At 32.7% G+C, this 22,561-nt stretch overlaps 1 protein-coding gene across 9 annotated transcripts in view; it reads right to left on the bottom strand.

Moving 5' to 3' along the window:
• The window catches only part of LOC142341862 (TNF receptor-associated factor 4-like), an 80,230-nt gene that overhangs the window by 40,461 nt on the left and 17,208 nt on the right, over window positions 1-22,561 (bottom strand). For 5 of the 9 annotated variants that reach the window (XM_075393136.1, XM_075393135.1, XM_075393134.1 and 2 more), the window contains 2 exons: window positions 12,719-12,922; window positions 4,800-4,958 (listed from right to left, as the gene is read on the bottom strand). In XM_075393136.1, coding sequence (XP_075249251.1) covers window positions 4,800-4,958; window positions 12,719-12,892 — 333 coding nt within the window. In that variant the 5' untranslated portion in view covers window positions 12,893-12,922. Of the gene's footprint in view, window positions 1-4,799; window positions 4,959-12,406; window positions 12,570-12,718; window positions 12,923-22,561 lie in introns of those variants that run through there. The other 4 variants (XM_075393132.1, XM_075393138.1, XM_075393133.1 and 1 more) reach the window with 4 other exon arrangements.

Genomic DNA, 22,561 nt, shown 5'->3' with positions numbered 1-22,561 from the left:
CAAATTTAATCAAGAACCAGAACTTCAGTAGAAAAGTACGAAACGAAAATGTCAAAGCCATTTAAACCCCACGCGTTTCTCAGAAAAATTTATCTATAATCCATTGGAAGCGTTCTTTATGCCAATAAGAAGTATCAGCGTTGACATATTTCGATAAAATTTCCAAAGGAACCAAAGTTACAAAAAAAACGAATTTTTAAAAAAAATAATGAGAACTCGTGGTATCGAAGTAATAAAAGCAATAGTTAGCAGATAAAGCAGCTTAACTGATTAATTTTGTTGGCTTTTTTAAAAAAAAAAATATTGATAAAAATTAATTTTAAAGTCTCAACAGCCTTTAAAATTAAGGGCTGTTCAGGCTCTGAAAATAATTTTTAAAGTCTCAACAGACTTAAAAATTTTTTAAAAAAATCTCAACAGCCATTAAATTCAAGAGCTTTCAACGAACAGCAAAAACTACACCACGTTATGCCTCGATGGGAAGACAAGGAGGGTTGTCATCAATATGTCATCAAAAAGACCTCACAATAAGTTATATGATTATGAAAACAACAACAAATTCTGTCAAAAACCAAAAAATAGGCAGAACTGCGAGAAGAAAAATTCGAAGCCATTTAAACCATAATCTTTTCTCTGAAAACTTTATCTATGATCCATTGGATGTCTTTTCCAAGCCAATGGGAACTATCAAAATTAGGATAATGAGATAAGATTTCAAAAAGCCCCAAAGTACATAAAAGATCTGATTTTTTTTTCATTTATGAAAACTCGTGCTATGGAAGTCATAAAACCAATAGTTATCAAATTAAGTTTCGTTGAGATATAAGACAGGAGGACTTGCCATCTTTGAGACTGACTTATTGTTCATGAAAAAATAATTTTATTATTGGTTATTGTTCAAAAAAAACTTTCGCAAATTTGTTTTTTAAAGTCTTAACAGCCATTAGCTGTCCACTCAAAGCACTGTATAGGTTTATCTAATGCACATTAGGAAAACAGTTGCATTTTTCAGCGAATCTATATAATAGAACTCCCAAAACTTCGCAAATCTCAAAAAGTAAATCAAAATTTCATTAAAAACTTCGAAAACTCAGAGTCGATGACAAAAAAACATGAGCGATTCCGTGAAGACGGATTTTTTGTCCAATGGGTATCAATTGACCGTAAATGAAGTTTTGTCATTAACAGAACATCGATATGAAAAAAGACTAGTCTCTAAGTGACTAAAAACAAAAAGAAGGAAAAATTTTTTTAAAAAAAACAGCTCGGAAATTTCATTTCTCGGAGTTTTATTTTATAGTAAACTTCCTCGTGAGACCAGAACTAACTTTTTTATTATCGGTTTATTGCTAAAGCAAAATTTTTTCATTTTGAAGCGTGAAATGTAATTTTAAAGTTTTATTTTTAAAGAAAAAGCCTTAATTTGAACATAAATTACGCTAAAAGTGAACAAAATCATGCAAATATCACGTGTTCACATAAAACTTTAAACCTCGATAACTCCTCGAAAAAACAAAATTGAACAACATCTTTTTTGTTTCGAATTCTACGCTGGATGAGTTTTTCATTGATACCACTCACATTTCTCTAAGTCGAGTATATCGATCGGCCAAAATTGTCTGAACAAAAAAAAACCGTTTGACAATATAGTTCCTCCCCCCCCCCCCCCACAAGTGGGGTCGGAACAAAAAATGCATTTGGATTGTACTTCATGTATTTTTTCATGAAAAATATTCAAATTAAAAAGAAAACGTAAACAATAGACTCACTCTGACTCATTTTTCGTAAATTAAATCAGAAAAACGTACAAATTACTCAAAAAGGACACGTTCATTTCGAATGGAATCCTTAAGGTATACAGAAGTTGATCATAAGTCAATATATAGTTAAATAAAATACGAATGAATCATGCCGGAGTACCTAGAGTTGCAGGAAAACGTTGCACAAAAGCAACCGAATTAGCACCAAATAAATTCCGCAAGTTCGCCCACGGAAACTTATTGGAAAATCCAGAACTATGCGATCGCCCTAGACAAAAAACACTAACTATACCTTTTTTGTCTTTACGAAATGGCCAAAAATGAATTTTAAAAAGGCGCTAAGTTTCTCCTCCAACCAACCAACTAAAATATATTTTTTCCTTCAGCCATTTGTGTACAAAATATATGGCGTTCTCAAGAAAGCATTTTTATCAACACTAAAATTCTTAGAGCAACAAAATATTATCAGCGTTCATGGGTTTTTCATTTAAGTTGAAACGATGCAAACTTCAGTTCTCTTATGCGTGTTCGATATAGTTTTTCTTGAAGCTATGTAATGGGAATGGAATACAAAGAAGCGGAGAACAGAGAGGAAAAAATTGGACGAACAAATGTGAGCACAATTTTGTTTGCATTTGGTCAGAGCATATGTTTGTTTTTTTTGTGCGTCAAATGCAAAAACAGCTATCACATTTTTAAAAGGTTGCATGAAGATTAAGTTTTACAAATTTACAATTAGCAGTAGATATATAAGAATAGGCAACATGCAGCCAAGTGAAAATTTAATGGTAAAGTAGTTTTCACATGTGAAATGTATCCAGAAATATTACAAATTTGTATTTATATTTAAAACAAGAGTTATTGCGTTTAAAAATTGCAGTGGTTAGTTTAGTTGGTTTTTAGTATAGGAAAACCGTCATTCATACATAATTGGCTCAAATTTTTTCACACAGGGTTATTAAAGAACTGATGTGACTTGCTTTTCTTCGTTTGACCAGTTATGAACCGATTAATACGTCGGCCAGTTTCACTCTCAATGCGCACCCTAAATATGGGGCTAAGAGGACAAATCATGCAAAAGCTTTTAAAAGGTGCCCTTATGCGCAAGGAGCAAAAGAGTAAAAACTGATTCAAAATTCTAATTGCCAGATTGAAATTTTTACGTTTAGGATGATGCTTTCTTGGATAAAATTCGCCACTGATAACGTTTCAGGGCATTGTAGAAATTGTGATCTTCGCTATCTGTTAGATTAACAGAAGCCAAAATAAAGAAATATGACAATTTCAATTTTTTTAGGATATTCACGATTTAAACAAACTATACTAAAAATTTTACTCTTCCTATGAAGACCAGACCTTTTGAGCTCTTTGAATAATAACGAAAAAACGCCCAAAGAAAAAAAATGAATGTGTTGCAAACTATGATTAGAATACTTTCAATATTTTGCTCGTGGTTAGACTTTGAACAATCATTGCTCTTATGCTTTTAGGCTTTGGGGTTGTACCCGTGCGCGAGTGAGTTTTTACTTACAAACCTTGCGGAAAATAAGGCGGTGCCCAGAAAGAAATACAAGTCAGTGTTTTTCACATTTAAACTGGAAGTTGAAAAATGAAAACTGCTTTCCACCGCAAAATACGTTTGCGGAATCGCGGTCCGCGAAGAATTCTGCGGGGGGGGGGGGGGGTAAAATTAAATTGTAAAATTGAGCTGCAGATGGATTAAATGGATTAAAAATTTATGAAATGCCCTTTCAACCGAACGTAACTGCTCTTTACATTTATTTGATCCTTTTATTTCATTTTAAGGCTTTTAATTGTTTTGTGGAAACAACTTTTACAAAATTTAAGCGCTTTCCGCATTGTACGGAAGGCGGCACCTGAAATCGCCAGCCATTTTCTCTGGAAATGGATTTTTTTCGCTTCCGGCAGACGCTCTTAATGTTGTTTGAGATAATTTGAAGAAATAAAGGAGAAGAAGAAAAAGCAGAAAAAGTTTTTTTTCGATAATTTAAGATTAATGGTTCCGAAGACGTGGGTTGTCTTTTTCTTTATTTGTTTTTACGTCGTTTTTAATTCAGTTCTCTCATTTCAGAGCGTTTTTTCAAGAGCAATGTTTGTTAATGATCAGAAATTTCAATAATCAGACTCATTTAAACAACTTTCAGCCACGATCAGACTTTAACTCCTTCATAATCGAACTTTATCCAGATTCGTCCAGCAATTTCGTCGGTGTGTTAAAAACTCACCTCATCCCCGTGTGTCTTTAAGTGTCTGATCACAAATGCCCACTTCAATCTGAGTCCTCTTTAATCGATTTTACTAATTACGGCTTGATATAAGTAGAAAATAATAACAAAGTGCTACTTTTGCAGACAAAAGGAATGTTTCGATTACAGGGAGTCAATGTTCGCTGGAAAAATTGAAAAATATTGCTTCTTTTTACTTTATTTATTACAATGATTTATTTAGTTCTTATTTTAATTTTTATTTAAAAAAATAAAATAAAAAAATAAAATAAACATAAACCTGATTTGTTTCTTCTTCACAGAAAAAGAACAGCTTAAAAATTTTAAGTTTAAGTATAAAGCAATGTTTTTTTAGCAGTATTTAAGTATTTTAAAACGCATTGTGTAAGAATGCGGTGAAGACAAGCAATGAATTTTGTGAATCTATCAAGTTTGATCTGTAAATTGAAGATGATTCTAATTAAATTCACTGCACTCACCGCTAAGTAATGCGAGTTTCGCGGTCTAAAAACTCAGCTGCAATATTTTTCCACATGCTTCGATATCCCTCACCCACACACCGTACCTCTATCCCCCAGACCTATCCCCCAGTGTTTTTTATGACACCTTTACAACTTATTCGTTGTTACATTGCACTTTGATGTTTATATCCCCCGTTACAATTTGTGTTGTCATAAAGCACGTTACTATGTAAAAACTATCAGGCGTCCTTGGAGGCGTGAAGGTTATATGCCCACTAGGCTGGGGGTGGGGGCATAACCCTTTACTGTTAAAAGGAGAAGTGTTATTACACCTGTATCTGGTCAGCAATGAAGTTGTGCCCGCATGACTTGCAGAATACCTGTCTCTTAGTGCACAGGTAGTCCTTGTGGTGTGCGAGGATTCCCTTGTGAACAAATTCACTACACTGCACACAGGCCACACTCTCCAAACTGCACGTGCTCACGTGTTGCTTAAATATAAACTCCGTTTTTTTTGGATTTTTTTTGGTTTGCGAACCAAAAAACTTTTTATTCTAATTGCTGTCCATAGAAATATCGGATCTTTTCTGTTTGTGCCCCCCGTACGTTATGCACCCCCAGTTACCGAGCACGTGTCATGATGGGACTGGGGGTGCAAATAATATGGGATCTATTTTGTTTGAAGCACCTTAGTGAGCTCATATTTTTTACGTCCCTCACCCAGGAGCACATGCTATTTTCGTACATAGTAACGTGGTATATAACAACATATAATTGGTTACTGGAGGCGTGAAAAACACTGAGGGCAAAACAGAATAGATCCATAATATTCACGCACTAAGCTGGGGGAGGGGCTAAAACAGAAAAGATAAAAAAAATCATTAAAAAATTTGAAACTTTCATCAAACATTGGCAATATCAATATACTGTTGACGTGAAACAGTTGCAAGATTAAAGAAGTATTTGTTCATTCAGTGGTATTTTTTGAACAATTGGTTGTTGTCACCATGGCCTTCTGAATAAAAATGGAATAGCAAAATATCTATCAGCTTACCATTTTTTTCAAAGAAATTATTGGGCTTTGAAGCCACGAATATCACAAACTGTTCAGTTCCTAGCATCAGTTTCAACAAACTATATCGATAAACTACTTGATATAAAGCCGAAGATGCTATCACTCAGTCGGTTTCTTGGTTTTCCTAGATTACATAATGGCGATTTACCGCGTTTCAAATCAAATTTATCGATGAGTTTCTAAGAATAAAAAACACAAAGGCTATTTTGGCATAATACTAGAATGTGATTTATGAAAGAGAGTTCTTCAAAACCAAGATTTGGTTGCCAGTTATTTCATTAAGTAAGTTCTGGGTTCAAATCAATTTGTTTTTTTTTTGGAAGATCAAGGTGAAAATATTCGTTTTACTTTTTAAATCTGTCTCTTGGATTTTTGATCAAAGTTATTTTATCGACCGAACTTAAGCAAAATCCCTTTCCTGGAAAATCTTCCTGACTTCTCTGTTCAATATCGTCTTATGATGCCTCCGAAAGCTTCTGATGCCTTAAATTTAACTTCCAAACGGTTTTTTTGTTACTAAATAATTGGTATTAACAGTTAATCACTTTTCATTTTACACATTTTTTTCATCTTTACAAATTTTGTTTTGTGTTTTGTGTTAGAAGGTTGAGATAGAACGACCTAATGCATAATGTGTTTAAAATAAGATTGGCATAGCTTTACAAGATGCTCTAATTGTTCACCGTATAATAGTCTAGAGAAATGAAGTCTTGAGTAACAAGAAAGTCAGTGAGAACGGATTATAAAAAAGAATGGCCCAAGCTTTAAATGGCCCAAATTTCTTTAATTGATGTTTAAGTCCCAATAATGATTTTTGCCTTTGTTTTTATGTTTTTTCTTATACCATGTGGAACTTAAGCGACTATTAAAAAAAGCGCAAACAATATAGAATGAACAAAACTTTCACAACAAAAGAAAATTATTTCGCAATTCCAATTTGTAAACATAGCTGGCAGATTGCCAGAAGATAGCCGCAAAAGATTCGTAGATCGGCGGTCTAAACAACAGTAAAAAAGACAGACGTCTTTTCGTCTTTTCATTGAAGGCTGATCTGTTAAATTTTGATTACTAATCTGTATAAGTTTTTGCTGCCTCTATTAACTGCTCTCAGATAACTTTCAGTTAGAGTGACACACACCCATTTGACCTTATCTCTTTGAATTAAAGTAAAAAAAGTCAACTTCAAAGTGAGGAAGTCATTTTTGAGAGTGAGGTAAGTCACGTGTGAACAAAAACTTAATCACACAAATGAACAAAAAACTCGCTCAACTGAGAGTGAGAACTGACATCACACACGCACTTCAGTTGAAATTGCATGAACGAATGAACAAAAAGAGCATATGAAGTGGTTGAGACGTCATATGGTCGTAACAAAAATCTCGAAATAAAAAACATAGCAAGACAAGTCCTGACGTACAATTCAAAGAATTTTCATTGACTAAACAGAAACATAGACCAAGAGCGGACTATGAATGGATTGGGAAAACAATTCAAAAAATCCAATCCAAAAAACTGAAAAAACTGTAAAAATCAAAGTGAAAATGCCGCATGTGAACAAAAAACCACTAGCGAGAAAGCGAAATTTTGTTCAAACACCGTTTTCTCGGCTTTCTCACTCTACTTTAAATTTAAAGCAAAAAAGTTTCACGCCAAAAACACTCGCTTTTTCGCCCTACTTCCTGTTTTGGCGTGACCAAAATCACTACTCCAATTTGACTTCAAAAATCATGAAAATGTGTGAACAGATCTTAAAAAAAAACTTAGCAGGAAAAGTCCTGAAATACAATTCAACGAATTGAATGAAAAACTCAGACGCACTCTACCTGACCAGCAAATCAACTGAACAAAATCAACTAAAAAATTGAGAAATTAAAAGAATCAAAACTAAACAAAATATACTCATTGCTAAAACTCGAAGCTTTCAAAGCTATGGCAAAATTTTTCCCTTTAACCTATTTCAAAAAAATGATCAAAATCAATTTTAGTTTCTGAAATCGGCCCAGTATTATATCTGCAAGATCTGAAAAATATTCATTGGCCCTTGAAGATCGTTGATTAACTCGAAAATGACCAAAATTTTAAGAAAAAAAGAAATCAAATGCAAATTATCAGAAAATATTGCTAAAAATCGTGATATGAATATCTTCAGAATCATTTCTTTGTCTCTAGAGACTATCCAGTAACCTAATTCCAAGCTTTAAAAAACTCATTGGCTCATAGATCGATAAGCAATAGTTTTTAGAAAAAATTTCAAACTTCAAAAAACAGAAATTCGTTCTATTGCCTGAAAATATTCGTATTACTTATTAAATCTTTCTCTTGGATTTTTGATCAAAGTTATTTTATTGACAGAAATTAAGCAAAATCCCTTTCCTGGGAAATCTTCCTAAACTCTCTGTTCAATAGCGTCTTATGGTGCCTCCAAAAGCTTCTGATGCTTTCAATTTAATCTCCAAACGGTTTTTTGTTACTAAATAATTGGTATTAACAGTTAATTACTTTTCATTTTACACATTTTTTCCATCTTTACAAATTTTGTTTAGTGTCTTGTGTTAGAAGGTTAGATAGAACGACCTAATGCACAATTTGTTTAAAATAAGATTGGCATCGCTTTACAAGATGCTCTAATTGTTCACCGTATAATCGGCTAGAGAAAGGAAGTATTGAGTAACAAGAAAGTCAGTGAGAACGGATTATAAAAGAAAATGGCCCCAGCTTTAGGTGAACCAAATTTCTTTAATTGATGTTTAGGTAACTTTCGCCCAATAATGTTTTTTTGCCTTTGTTTTTATGTTTTTCCTTATACCATGTGGAACTTAAGCGACTTTAAAAAAAAGCGCAAACAATATAGAATGAACAAAACTTTCACAACAAAAGAAAATTATTTGGCAGTTCCAATTTGTAAACATAGCTGGCAGATTGCCAGAAGATAGCCGCAATAGATTCGTAGATCGGCGGTCTAAAAAAAACAGTAAAAAAGACAGACCAAAAAAATCGTCTTTTCATTGAAGGCTGATCTGTTATATTTTGATTACAAATCTGTATAAGTTTTTGCTGCCTCTATTAGCTGCTCTCAGATAATTTTCAGTTAGAGTGGCACACACCCATTTGACCTTATCTCTTTGAATTAAAGTAAATAAAAGTCAATTTCAAATCGAGGAAATCATTTTTGAGAGTGAGGTAAGTTAAGTGTGACCAAAAATTTAATGACGCACATGAACAAAAAAAACTAGCTCCACTAAGAGCGAAAAATTACGACATACATGCAATTCAGTTTAAATTTCATGAACGAATGAAAAAAACTGGCTGTGACGTCATATGGTCGTAACAAAAATCATGACGACGAAATAAAAAACTTGGCAGGACAAGTCCTGACGTACAATTCAAAGATTTTTCATTGACTAAATAAAAAACTAGACAAAGAACCGACTATGAATGGATTGGGAAAACCATTTAGAAAAAAAATCCGATCCAAAATATCTAAAAAACAGTAAAAATCAAAGTGAAAATGCCGCATGTGAACAAAAAACCACTAGCGAGAAAGCGAATTTTTGTTCAAACACCGTTTTCTCAGCTTTCTCACTCTACTTTAAATTTAGAGCAAAAAAAATTCACGCCAAAAAACACTCGCCTTTTCGCTCTACTTCCTGTTTTGGCGTGACCAAAATCACTACTCCAATTTGACTTCGAAAATCATGAAAATTTGTGAACAGATCTTAATACAAATATAGCAGGACAAGTCCTGAAATACATTTCAACGAATTGAATGAAAAACTCAGACGTACTCTACCTGACCAGCAAATCAACTGAATAAAATCAACTAAAAAAATTGAGAAATTAAAAGAATCAAAACTAAACAAAATATATTCATTGCTAAAACTCGAAGCTTTCAAACCTATGGCAAAATTTTTCCCTTTAACCTATTTCAAAAATATGATCAAAATCAATTTTAGTTTCTAAAATCGGACCAGTAATATATCTGCAAGACCTGAAAAATATTCATTGGCCCTTGAAGTTCCATGATTAACTCGAAAATGACCAAAAATTTAAGAGAAAAGAAATCAAATGCAAATTATCAGAAAATATTGCTAAAAATTGTGATATGAATATCTTCAGAATCATTTCTATGTCTCTAGAGGCTATCTAGTAACCTAATTCAAAGCTTTAAAAAACTCATTGGCTCATAGATCGATAGGCAATAATTTTTAGAAAAAATTTCTAACTTCAAAAAACAGAAACTCGTTCTATTAAAATGTTGAAAGCCATTCAATTGCCCCTAGCATTTGACAATTAACAATTAATTAATAACATACTATCAAACACTGTATGAGGTTGCCTGTGTACTGAGTCAAGAATAAATAAATAAAATACAAATGTTTCGAAAAAAAACTTGAAAATTCCAAATTTATCAAAAAACTTCCAAAACTCGAACGGTTAAATTGTTGAAAACAAATCCATCGGAACTAAACACCATGCAGTAATTTTTTATGAGAACGTGGAATAGGTTTTATCGCACTTGAGAATGGACGAACTGACAAAAACTTTGGGAAACCATAAAAAAAATTGCAGATTTTATCAAAAAAATGCTAAAATTCGAGACATTAAAATGTTAAAAACCATTCCATTGCTACCAGAAATTTTGAAGTGCCCTATTAACAAACCTCAAAGCAGATTGCCTGGTCCTTGAAGCTGGAAAAACTGAAAAATTGACGAAAATTTTCAAAACCTGACAAAAATGCGAATTTTGTCAAAAAATCGCTAAATTATGTGATATTCAAAAAAATGAAACCTATTCCATGGCAACTTAAAAACTTTTAGTAACTTAATATCCAACCGCTTATGAGGTTTTCTGGCCCCCTGGGACTCAAACAACTTGAATAATGAGAATAAATGTCAAAAAAGATGAAAAAATAGCAAGCTTTTTCAAAAAATGCTAAAATTCATGATGGGAAAAAGTTGAAATCCATTCCATTACCACTAGAAACTATGCAGTAATCTATCATCAAATCCTTTATCAAACTCTAGAGGAGGTTTCTTGGTACCTACGGCTAAAAGAACTCAAAAAATGACAAAAATTTTCAAAAAACCTGAAAAAAATTGAAAAAATTAGTATGATTTCGCGAGTTTGTGTTTGTAGAACCAAAACTTATAGCTCATAAAACGATCATAACAAGCGATTTTGTGTCGCAAACGACCTTAATCAACTTTTAAAAATTTCAACCTAAGACTAATGAAACAAAGAAACTCAAAAAAATCACAAAAACATGAAAAATTGCACCATTTTCAGCCGAAAAACTCCTAAAAATGACCTTTTAACCTTAAATTAAGGCCCTACCAGCAGCTGCACCACTTTTAGCACTTGAAGGACAACTGAAGCCCACTTTGGACCTCTAATGAAACTAAATGCCCGCTGGGCTTTACCTGTTTATCCCGTTTTCAACGATCAACGTCATTGAAAAATGTGTGAACACATCTTAAAAAAACACAGCGCACCAATACAATTCAAATTCTTTGAATTGTAAAAAACCAAGAGAAGGCCAATAATAGCCCCAGCTATCGCTGTGCGGCTATTAAAAATAAATCTTTTTGATTGAGATCAATTTTCAGTTTTCATTTCATCGTATCTCTTGATATGATAACGTTTGCAAAATATTCATTGTTCAGATGCTATAGATGGAATTTTTCATATCAATGGTGCAAACTAAAAATAATCTTTGTATGATTCAATTCATGGCTGAAAAATTATCAAATTTATTTATTTATTTATGTATTTTGATAGAATTGCTGATTTTGTAATTCCCTGCAAAGATAATCTAAATTTCCACAAAAATTACCAAAATAGCCTTATCATGAAACCTTATCACTTTTAAAAAACAAGACTACACTATATACAAAAATAAATTTGAGCAGCCTGATAAAATCTAATCAAATCAACAATTAAAATTATTTATGGAGAAAACTAAGGAAATATCTTCAAAGTATTTTTTCTTCTACTAAAATAGAAATTTAGAATTTAGCTTGTGCTTTGGTTTTGAACGGGACCTCAATATTTTTCATTCTTGTTTAAAATATCTTTCACTCCCAGCGAGATCTCCTAGTAAAAAAAATTTTCAATATTGTTTAAAATATGAGTTTTTTATTGTAGTTTTTTGCGTGAACAATTTTACAAGACAAGATCTCAAAACTCCATCGTGCATGATCTCACGATGGGTTTGAATGCAACACATTACAGCGTTTAGAAAGCGGTTTATACAAATTTAAGAGAAAAAATTGTCAGTTTATCGAGATGAGATTGCCTGGGATGGGGTTTTTCTTGCAGCTTTTCAATGAATGAATATTGGGATCAATACAAAAATGCAATTTTTTGGAATCAGATCTTGACTTAAGCCTCATTAAATTTTCTGCCACACCAAAAACTTTATAGATTGTATCTTCTTTGATCGTAGCTCCTAATATGAGCAACTGAATGACATTTCAGTAGCGACAAAAAATAATATATAAAATGTATAAACATCTTTAAACCCTTCAACGAGAGGCTTGATCTTATATGATATCAGACGCTACCATAAGTTTGTAAAACTTTAAATGATTAATGTTTCAAAATCAAGGTGGATAAAATAGTTTCTGCTGTTTGTGAAATGTGTTTCCTAGAAAAACCATTTTTGACTTTTTTAATCATATATTTATATTTTACAGGATGGTGGCAAACTTTAAAAGGATTAAATTAATTTCAACGCCTACAGGGTGTACAAATAACACTTAAGTCTTAAAGTTAACGGAAAAAAATGAAAAATTGAAAAAGGCGTTGACACACATCCAATTACCTAACATTCAAAAAAAATCGGAAATGAAATAAAATCGTACCTTCATTTTGAGTATGATCAGCCATCGGTTATCGTCAAAAGACTTGAAAGAAAGAAAAAAAACCTGCAAAAATTAAAGTCAGGCCAGGAATGTAGACTAAAAATGACCTGGTTTCCAATTCTTAGACTAGTGTGCTTATAGTGTGGTTACTCTACCTGAATGCATTAAATAAATCGATCAATTCAGTTCACTTTTATTGATCACAACCAAGAAATGTCAATTGCATCCTCCAATGCAAACAACCCTAACTCCGCCCACTCAATTATTATAACCACTTATAACCAGGATAGGAGTTATAACTATGATACCAACTTGAATAGCCTCAACATGTCCTTCCAGACCACAAAGTGGACATTTGGTCCGGTTTTTTGCCTTTTGAGTCTTCTGGCCCTGGCAGTCGCCCAGGTCTTGTCCACTTTGGCCCACCCCCTGTAGAATCTGGGCGCAGGTACTCTCGCACTGAGATGGGACAAAGCTGCACGCCATTAGAGCACTGCCTGTCGTAACACCAGGAGGCTAAAATCATTCTGTAAAAAATTGTAAATATGTGAATGGGGGGGGGGGGGGGTGGGGGGGCTACGAAACCCCACTAGTTAGTACGTTTTGCAAAACCACATTTTAGACTATGTCAACTAAGCAAATAATGGAAAAATTGCCGCACCGGAGTTCGGGATTTCAGGTAATTAATTTCAATCAACTGATTTGATTTTTTACTTTTTAGATAAATGTTGCCAGTGATTTAAAAAGCGTACTTGTAAAGTAAATCAAAATATACTAAACGTTGCATACGAAAGAAAACGGAATCTGTAGCTTAAAAGACAACACTATAATTGTTATGAATTCAAGTCATTTCGACTGTCAAATTCGACCAACAAAATGTTTACTATCCGATTAAATTCGAGAAGTAAATATGCGCGGATACAAAATGGTTATTTGAAGTTATTTTCCGAGAAAATTATCAAAGCTATCGAATAAAGGTAGAATTTATTTCAGGTATTTGAAAAACAAAGATTTTAACAAAAATGATTGTTTTCTTTAAATTATGCCAGTCGAAAAAATTACCTCTTTTGATCGGAAGCGTGTAGAAAATTATAGGGCCTGGAGAATGATGGTTAATTTATTACGTCAAGCAGCAGTGAAAAGGGATGAGAATTAGGAAACTGTTGAGAATAATAGTTTTTATCCATTTTACGCCAGACAGCTAAATGTCCATGTCAACATAGCGACACGTGTTCGCAAATTTTCTGAGCAAATTTTGGTTTTATTGCGCTGACACAGAGAAAATCATTTTGTTGAATAAAGAAGATAGATCGTTTGCGCTTGCTCTACTTTTCCCACCCTCAATGCAATCATGATCATGGTCAAAGTTCTTTTTTAAAAAGCTATAAGAAAAATATATTCTGTCAAAAAATATTTTGAGGAAAACAAAAATTTCCGAAAGGTATCCGATCTGAATGTACGGTAAACAGAATATAATGGTTATTATTGTTGATTTTTGACAACTTAACTCTTGGTTATTAACAACTAAAGTTGTTGCTTATTAACAACTGTTCCTGTTGGAAAGACATAAAAAATTTTTGATCAATTTTTCTTCTGAAACAAGCGAAAAGTAAAAAAAAACTTTGCTTACAATGATGAATTTTTAGTGATGGAAATTGATAAACAATGATTGCTTACAATGATGAAAACTGTGGAAAGTTGATCAGATTATTTTATTACCAAGATGCCTAATTGATATATACATTCTCACTAAGAAAAGTTCAAGCTACTATAAAAATATTGTTCAATTATTGACCTAATTTTTGCCAAAAATTCAAATGTAGATTAATCGGTAAAATTATTATACTACCAATTTCTAGTTCTTTGAAAGATTACAGAAAAATGGCATGATAGTTTGTAGTCAGCATGTTCAAAACTCAATTTTCCCACGTTGATCTACAAAGATTGCATGCCAAAACTTGGCAAGATGTTGCACGATTTGTGTTTCTTGCAAATATGCAAATTATATCTCTAAGGTGAGAGCAAATGTGTTCATGTTAAGTATGCATTTTTGCATAACCCGTTTTATTGACTTTGAATAAAACAGAGCGTAAAACAAGAACACAGAAAGACATAATAATGGGCATAATATTGATTAAAAAAGTTGACAAAAAAATCAAGACAAAAAAGGGTACAAATCGTTACGACAATTTATGGAAAAAAAACAGAAATTAGTCCCCGAAAATTGCTGAGCAGCTTAAATTTATACCATGAAATGCGTGCAAATAAAGGACCAAAGAGAGCTATAACATTTCCGGACCGAATTGCAAAAATATTAGTATAATTTTTTAAATGAAATAAACATTTTTATGACAATTTAGGTCACATTAAATGTTATATAAACAGAAAAACTAATTCTCCAACGCATTCTACAGTTATTAAAAGCATCAAACGAACTTGTTGGAGTAGAGCGTGACCAGAAATTACTTGCTTGGAGTTTTGAAAGGTAACTTACCATTTCGCCAGATCTCAAGAGATGAAATCTTGTTAAAAGAATCGTGCAAGAACTTACCAGCTTTCTAGTATCGACGGGGATTCGCTTATCAAAAAGATACAAATTCACTGAGATTAAGCAAAATCACAGAGACAATTATTATCATTAAGACAAATTCTGCAAAAACTGCGGAAATTCAAAAGATATTTATTAGAAGTGTATCTGAGCGAACTGTTCTTGCTACCGTTTCAAATTTTAAAGAATGTCTCTTCATCATTTGCTGGTACAAGCGGAAAATTTGTGCAAGCGGTTTTTTCCAATGATTTGATCTTTGGTCCAATTCTTCATTGCTCTCAGTAACAATTGGCAAGTTTAAGATCAGAAAAAATGTTTTCGCTATCTGTTTTTGATATCATAACTTAAAAAAATAAATTTTTTATGAATGATTGTAAAAAAGAGCTAATTAAAAAATCAAGATTAAGAAAAGCTTAATTTTTATTATTAAACTTTTTTCAGCAAAGGGTTTAAGCCCACTTTCTTACAAAAACGTTCAATACTTTTTTTCAGAAGAGGGTTTAGAAAACTTACACAATCCCGATTTTTTGGGGATCAATGTTCTTCGAAAAATGAGCCAAGTCTTCCAAAATTTTGTTTTGCTGTAAAATGTCTATCAAAGTTTGTTTGCATTTTGCTCTAAAGCAAAATCAAGTTAAAGCAAAATGCAAACAAACTTATTCGATATTTTCATGAACTTCACTTCACAGTTAATACCTCTAAAACTGAATTCATGATATTTGGTAAGAGCAAAAGAAAAGATTTCAATGAACAGATAATTGTAGATTCAATTCCAATAGACGAGAAACCTGAAGTAAAATTTTTAGGGTTTCACATAGACAGCAATTTGACGTTTCAAGAGTAAGTGAAACATATCCTACGAAAAATGGCCCGAGGAATAACAATTTATGCTATTAGAAAATCAATTCCACAAAAACTATTGATACGTGTCTTAAATGCCCTGGTATTAAGTCACTTGCACTACTCAGCAATTATCATTCACGCAATCGAGCAAAATTTAATAAAATCTCTTGAAAAACAGCTTAACTGGTCATTACGAGCAACCTTTTTTAGACAAAAATTTGAATCTGCTCAAGATATTAAATGCTGTCCGAATATACTCCCCGTAAAACTCTTTTTAAAAACAAAACGATTACAATACTTTTGGAAAATAAAAAAAACAGTTACGACCTGCTTTTTCACCAACATCGGGACGTCCCTTAATTACCTGGAATCTTCATGAGTCTATGAGGTCAAAAATATACGCGTCAAAAAAATTGTTCTGGGACCAAAAAATTTCCTCTACCAAAATGCAAAACTAGTTTGTTAGATTAGTGATACTAGATTGGAATGAACTACCAAGTAAAATTAAAATCAAACAAGACAAAAAAGTTTCCCCAAGCAACTTAGAACATTCTTACGAAGAATGGTCATCATGTTCTTGCTTTGGGTGGAAAACTATATGATGAACTAAATTTATGTAGACTTGGGCCTTCCTTAAACCTATATAATACTCTAAAATTTCTAAATATATTTTGAGATTTGATGGGTTGGACCAATTTGTGTCTTCCTCGTGGCTTCTCTTATTGTTGTACTGTCGAACAAAATTTCAAATATTAATGAACCACTTTCGGTGAAATTTAATCTTTCATAAATTTGTAACAAGAGTTGCTTTTAAACAACTGTTAACAAATTGGTTGAGCTGTTTTCAAACTACTTTCTTAATGCAATTTTTTCCAGCAGTTCTTTTTTACTAATAAATTCGATTTAATTTAGACAGTCGAATTTAGAAATGAGTGTGTATTTGACTCAATACGTTAAATTGTTTTTCAGTAACAATCTTTACTTAAATCAGCCCGAGGGACACGAATGCAGATTTTTTTGTTGCATTATATACAATTGGCATAATCCTATTTTGTCAGATATGCCTATCGGCTTTTTTCAGTTGCGTTTTCTGGGATTGTCGATAAAGAAAAATTAGTTTTTACAAAATGATTGTTATGTAGATACAAGTGAATGAATTGATTATGAAAATGCTCCAAAAAACATATTTATGACAAGGATTCTTAAAAATAGGAAATTCTTACATTAGAGGTGGAGCTCAACCAGATCTAATTAAAATAACTTGTAAAAAACTTGAAAATCTGAGATACTTAAGAGAACTCCGACAAGAAAGTTATTTACAAGTGACTATATTGTTTCTGAGTATTGAATTCCACTCATACAGCAAGCGTTTTGTATTTTAAAAAACATTATCAGACATTTTTGTTGAAAGTTTTTAGTTACAAAACGGTTTCCAAATAAAGACTGCCATTTTTATTCTTGACAATTTTTTTCTAGTAAAAAAATTTTCAAAACAGCATCAAGATGGGCAAATATTTATCGAATTAGATTTCTTCTTTTATCATTTTATCTCTTTTTTCATTTCCTGGTCCACCTACTGTTATTCAAACAAAATAGACCAACGTGACCGAGATTTATGATATTGTTAAATTCGACTATTTCAAAAGATAGATCTTTTTTGGAATGTAAAGGTGGAACCTTTCCTCAGTTCCTCAGCCATTTTGTTGACTATGGTTTTTTAGCTAGTTGCATAGGATTGAAAAATTTTACCCCCTTCAAAGAGAATCTTCCCCTGATATTATGTTATCAAAGCCGAAGCTCACAATTTCTTCACTTTAAATTACTAGGATCTTTTCCGTTTGTGCCAATCCAGCTTAGTGGCTGCATTAAATTTGCAACCCCGAGACGCATGTGCAATAATTTTATATAATGAATTACTATGTAATGGCACGTACTCTGTAACGATGGGGCGCATAACGTACTGTACTGGAGGACACAAACAAAAAAAGATCAAATTACTATTAAATGCAGAATGAAAGTACGGAAGAGTCAATTGAAAAATTATTCTAATAACTTACTGAAAAAAATGTTTTTAGTTTATGGTTCCCTGAATGGAAAAAAATCCCAAAATATAGCTGTAGGTTAACGAAACAGGCTGCCGGTTGAAAACTTAATTTCAAAACAATTTTTTTAGTAATCAAATAGTAGTAGCTCGTGTTAAAGTAGACAACGATCGAACAAAGAAGCGGCCTTTAGACCTCAATCTTTTATGCCCATTTGGCAGGCCTTTTCTCTACTTAGATTGTAGATCAAAGCCCCATCACCAGTCTGTCCCAATGCGGTAAAAAAACAGGAATTTATTTGATTTATAGGTGACAAATGTATACCAATATGGTAAATAAACTGACAATTATTCGGCATAAAATCGTGTTATTTGATAGATTTTATTATTTTATGTTGATTTTAATTTTTGATTTGTGACACAATGGCTTGCTTTCCCTTCTATACAGATATTGAATCTAATTACAAGCCGCTAGAATTTTCGTTTTTTTCAAACAGCGCATCCTGATCGGTTAATAATTTCTTCCATACATCTATACACATAGTAACAACTGAAAACCTAAAATTTATCCTGCAAAACTTCCGAGTTAAGATAAGTTCTCTGGCCTCAAATTGGGTAAGATGTTACAGACTAATTGTAATTTTGTATTTGTTTTTTGATTACGCTGATCTTATTTTTGTTTGTTATGGATTCATATCAAGACCCAAAGGCCCGTGATGCATGGCCATGAACCGCAAGCATGGCCAGATGAGATAAAATATATAATCTAGAATAAAGCTAGACCAAATATAGAATAGTTGAACGCGTAAAGTTTCTGTGTTCTAATTTTCTCCACCAATCAGATTCTTTGAAAACTCTCTCGTTTGGTACGTGTATTTGATTAGAGGTCAGCAAAGCTAATTTACCCAATGTGACAAAATACCCAAAATATACCCAATATTTTATCTTCAAGTTGAAATTACCAAAACGGTTATTTAACACAATAATTAGCTAGTGTATTTCACCTCGCCTCAGCAGCCCGAGGGACTTTTGTATAAAACAACCACAACCAAACATGAGATTAAATAGTCCGCTTAAAGTATAAAAAACATAGTGGAAATGCTAACCACTAATTTGTAATCGGATTATTGAACCAAAAGTTCATTGGTTTTTTTCTGCATTGCTATAGTACCATGTAACCGTGTTCATAATTGGAAGAAATGTCCGAAGAGATTAGAGAAATCATGTTTCAGACTATTAGAAGTAGTTTTTGGGTAATGGATCCCCTAGTCGATGAGTCTGCTCAAATTCTGCTCTAAATGCACGAAATGACCGGAATGAGCAGAATTTGACCCAAATGAGTGGATTCGTAGAAAAAATGCAAGAAATGAGTAAACTTTGACCGGAACAAAAAATTTGAGCAATGAAAGAATGAAGTAATGAATAACATAGTATATTCAAAATTTAATCGTATTCGTTTTTGCATAGGATAAGATAGGTTTCTAGGCTCTATAACATAGTTCTCTAGGCTCCATAAGATAGGTTTCTTGACTTTATAAGATAGTTCTCTAGGCTCTATTGCGCATTTTGGAGTCTCAAGGGCTATTAGTTAGCGTTTTTTTTATTCCGCTCAAATTCGCTCAATTCTTGCATTTTTCCCGCTCAAATGCCGCTCATTTATTGCATATTAATTCCGCTTAAATTCCTCCCATTTCTTGCATCTTTACTCCGCTCAAATGCTGCTTATTCCTGTCAAATAAATGTAAGGACTTGGAGCGGATTTTGCTAATATGTCCGCTCAATTTCCGCTCATGTCTTGCGTTTTGTCCGTGCTCATTCCTCGACTAGGGCTACTTGCAATTGAAATATATGTATCTTTGGTGATGTAATGTTTACATAAACATCATGTCTTTCTTAAATAATCAAATATCTAAACAGACCTCCCTGCGGAAGGGGTGGGGGTGGCTGAAAAACAAATTCATTTTCATAGATAAATGTGCCGAAACTCTTATTGTCTGACTGTTTTTTCACCCCAAAAAGCAGAGCTCCTGTTAAACACCCTTTCCGCCACCTTCTGTGACCCGATAAACTTTGAGCTCAATTTTTCAGTTGATACCAATTTATCACTGTCTGTCTGGTGCCTGGATTTTTCCTGTAATCAGAAAAATTTTTTTCCTCTTATCTCTAATGCACTTTGAAAAATATTAATTGCATTTTGAGGGAATCATTCTTTGTGAATGTACTATGAGGTGCATTTGGTGTCTGAATGAAATGATAAGTTTATTGACCCAGATTACATTTTCCCACCCCGGATATTGAAGCGGATACTGGTAGGCACCTGAAATGACTATGTTGTATGTTATTCAAAACAGCAAATAAGTCGGTTTTATCTCTATGAATCACAAAAGATTGCAGAAAATATACCCCGCTTTGGTTTAATAATTTTCTTGAATGTTAATCAAATGCAGGGGAACCAATCATTTTCTGTAAATTTAAACGGAAACCAATGAAAACTATATTAGAATCATACATAAAAACTATATACGTAGAAAGTATAGAACGATACAGATATCTAAACTTCAACAAAATATCGTTTGAACAAAATGGACCTGGCCTAATGGTTGTTCAGAGCCAAATCATTCACTTTTTAAAACTCAATATTGTTTGGGAAAAAATCAAAACCCAATAAGCATGATAATAATATTTTGTAATTAAGTTGAAAATCTTTCGTCAACTGGTAACGCCAGCCTAAATTAACACCAGAAAAATTTTCACATCAACAATTCATTCCTTCTAAGGAAATTTTCATTTTCAAAAGCGCAATTTTCTTGCCATACAGAACACCAATTACAAGAATAGTGAACTCCAGGCTGAATATGCCTGACAGAACAATCCAAAACTCATATATTTCCCCCTGAGAGTTAATCGAAAATAACAAACAAAGAAATTGTGATCTAAGCAATTCCGAACTAAACAATTAACAAGGAGGCTCGGTAAAGTACGTTTGCACACAATTTTCTGACCCGGCTCATTCTTATTTTGACTTAATGCCAACCAAATGAGGAAGAGATACGAAACATTCCAAAATTCACATACTGTTCGAAAACATTTGGTATATAAGTTTTAAAAAAATTTCACAAAATCAAACTTCTAGATGTGAACTAGTTGATGCCGCATTAGAGCATCATGGGGAGCAGCGGTTACTTTTAGTAATTACCGTTGGGACAATATGGACATTTGGGACCTATGAGCCAAGAAAAACACAAATTAAAACAACAAAAACTTTAATTACGGACAAAATTCAAAATATATTTCTTGAAGAAACATTTATCAACAAAGTGAAATTAGTATTAAACAAACCTAAACTAGACAAATCAATTCGTACTTTACTAAAAAAAGCAGGTGCAACTTACTTTTAATGAGACTAGGAAACAAGTCGACAAAAAGAAACACAGCTGGCAGATTGCCAGAAAATAGCCGCACTAGATTCGTAGATCAGCAGTCTAAAAAAACAATAAAAAAGACAGACCAAAAAAATCTTCTTTTCATTGAAGGCTGATCTGTTATATTTTGATTAAAAATCTGTATAAGTTATTGCTGCCTCTATTAGCTGATCTCAAATAACCTTCATTTAGAGTGACACACACCCAGCTGATCTGCTATGTTTCGATTAAAAATCTGTATAAGTTATTGCTGCCTCTATTAGCTGATCTCAATTAACCTTCAATTAGAGTGACACACACCGATTTGACCTTATCTCTTTGAATTAAAATAAATAAAAGTCAATTTCAAAGTGAGGAAGTCATTTTTGAGAGTGAGGTAAGTCAAGTGTGACCAAAAATTTAATCACGCGCATGAACAAAAAAACTCGCTCCACTAAGAGCAAAAAATGACGTCACACATGCAATTCAGTTGAAATTGCATCAACGAATGAACAAAAAGTTGCTGTGACGTCATATGGTCGCAACAAAAATCATGACGATGAAATAAAAAACATAGCCGGAAGAACTCCGGAAGCGACTCGAAGCGTCAAAACTTCACTAACAAAACTGTAATTGCAGCGGAGGCCACTACCATTTGTATTAAACCATTAACTCACTACTTCTCCAGGTCTGCTCTAAAAATTGGTGAAACTTAAACCACTGTCACCAAGAGAAACAAAATGCAGCAAAATTTTATATTATTGAAAACGTTTGGTAACGTTAAAAAATCCGAAATAATTAAAACGGTCAAAAAACTGACAGCCTGGAATACCTGACAAAATTATTAATTGCCCTCAAATAATTCTTGATTTTAATCTGAAAAATATCGCAAAAGCAAACGGCAGATAACAATCTTAGAAATTAAGTTTTTCAAAAAGAAAGCTCAAATTTAAGAATCAGAAAACACCTATAATTACACTTCTAAACACTGCAATTAAAACAAGCAAAAACAACACACTTGTTCCTTGTTGTACATATGCTAGTAGGCACAACGTAAGTAACACCGTAACAAAAAGACATGACTTTTGAAAATCAAAACTCAATTTAAAAAATTCAAGAAAAACGAATACATTTCATTGTTCAGCATTTAAGAAAAAGGAAAGATAACTAGTCATCCGATACAAAGACTTATCTTCCTGAAGACAACAAAAAAATAGGAAAAAGCAGAAATCATAAAGACGAAACATTAAAACATTTTGCAAAAAAAAAATTAAGACTGCATTTATGAAAAAATTTTAACTGTTTTTCAAAAACTTAGCGCC

This window comes from Convolutriloba macropyga, chromosome 6 (assembly GCF_964194025.1).
Source record: "Convolutriloba macropyga chromosome 6, txConMacr16.3, whole genome shotgun sequence".
Lineage (NCBI taxonomy): Eukaryota > Metazoa > Xenacoelomorpha > Acoela > Convolutidae > Convolutriloba > Convolutriloba macropyga.
Note: the sequence above shows the minus strand (reverse complement) of the source record. Positions and strands in the feature narration are given on the sequence as shown.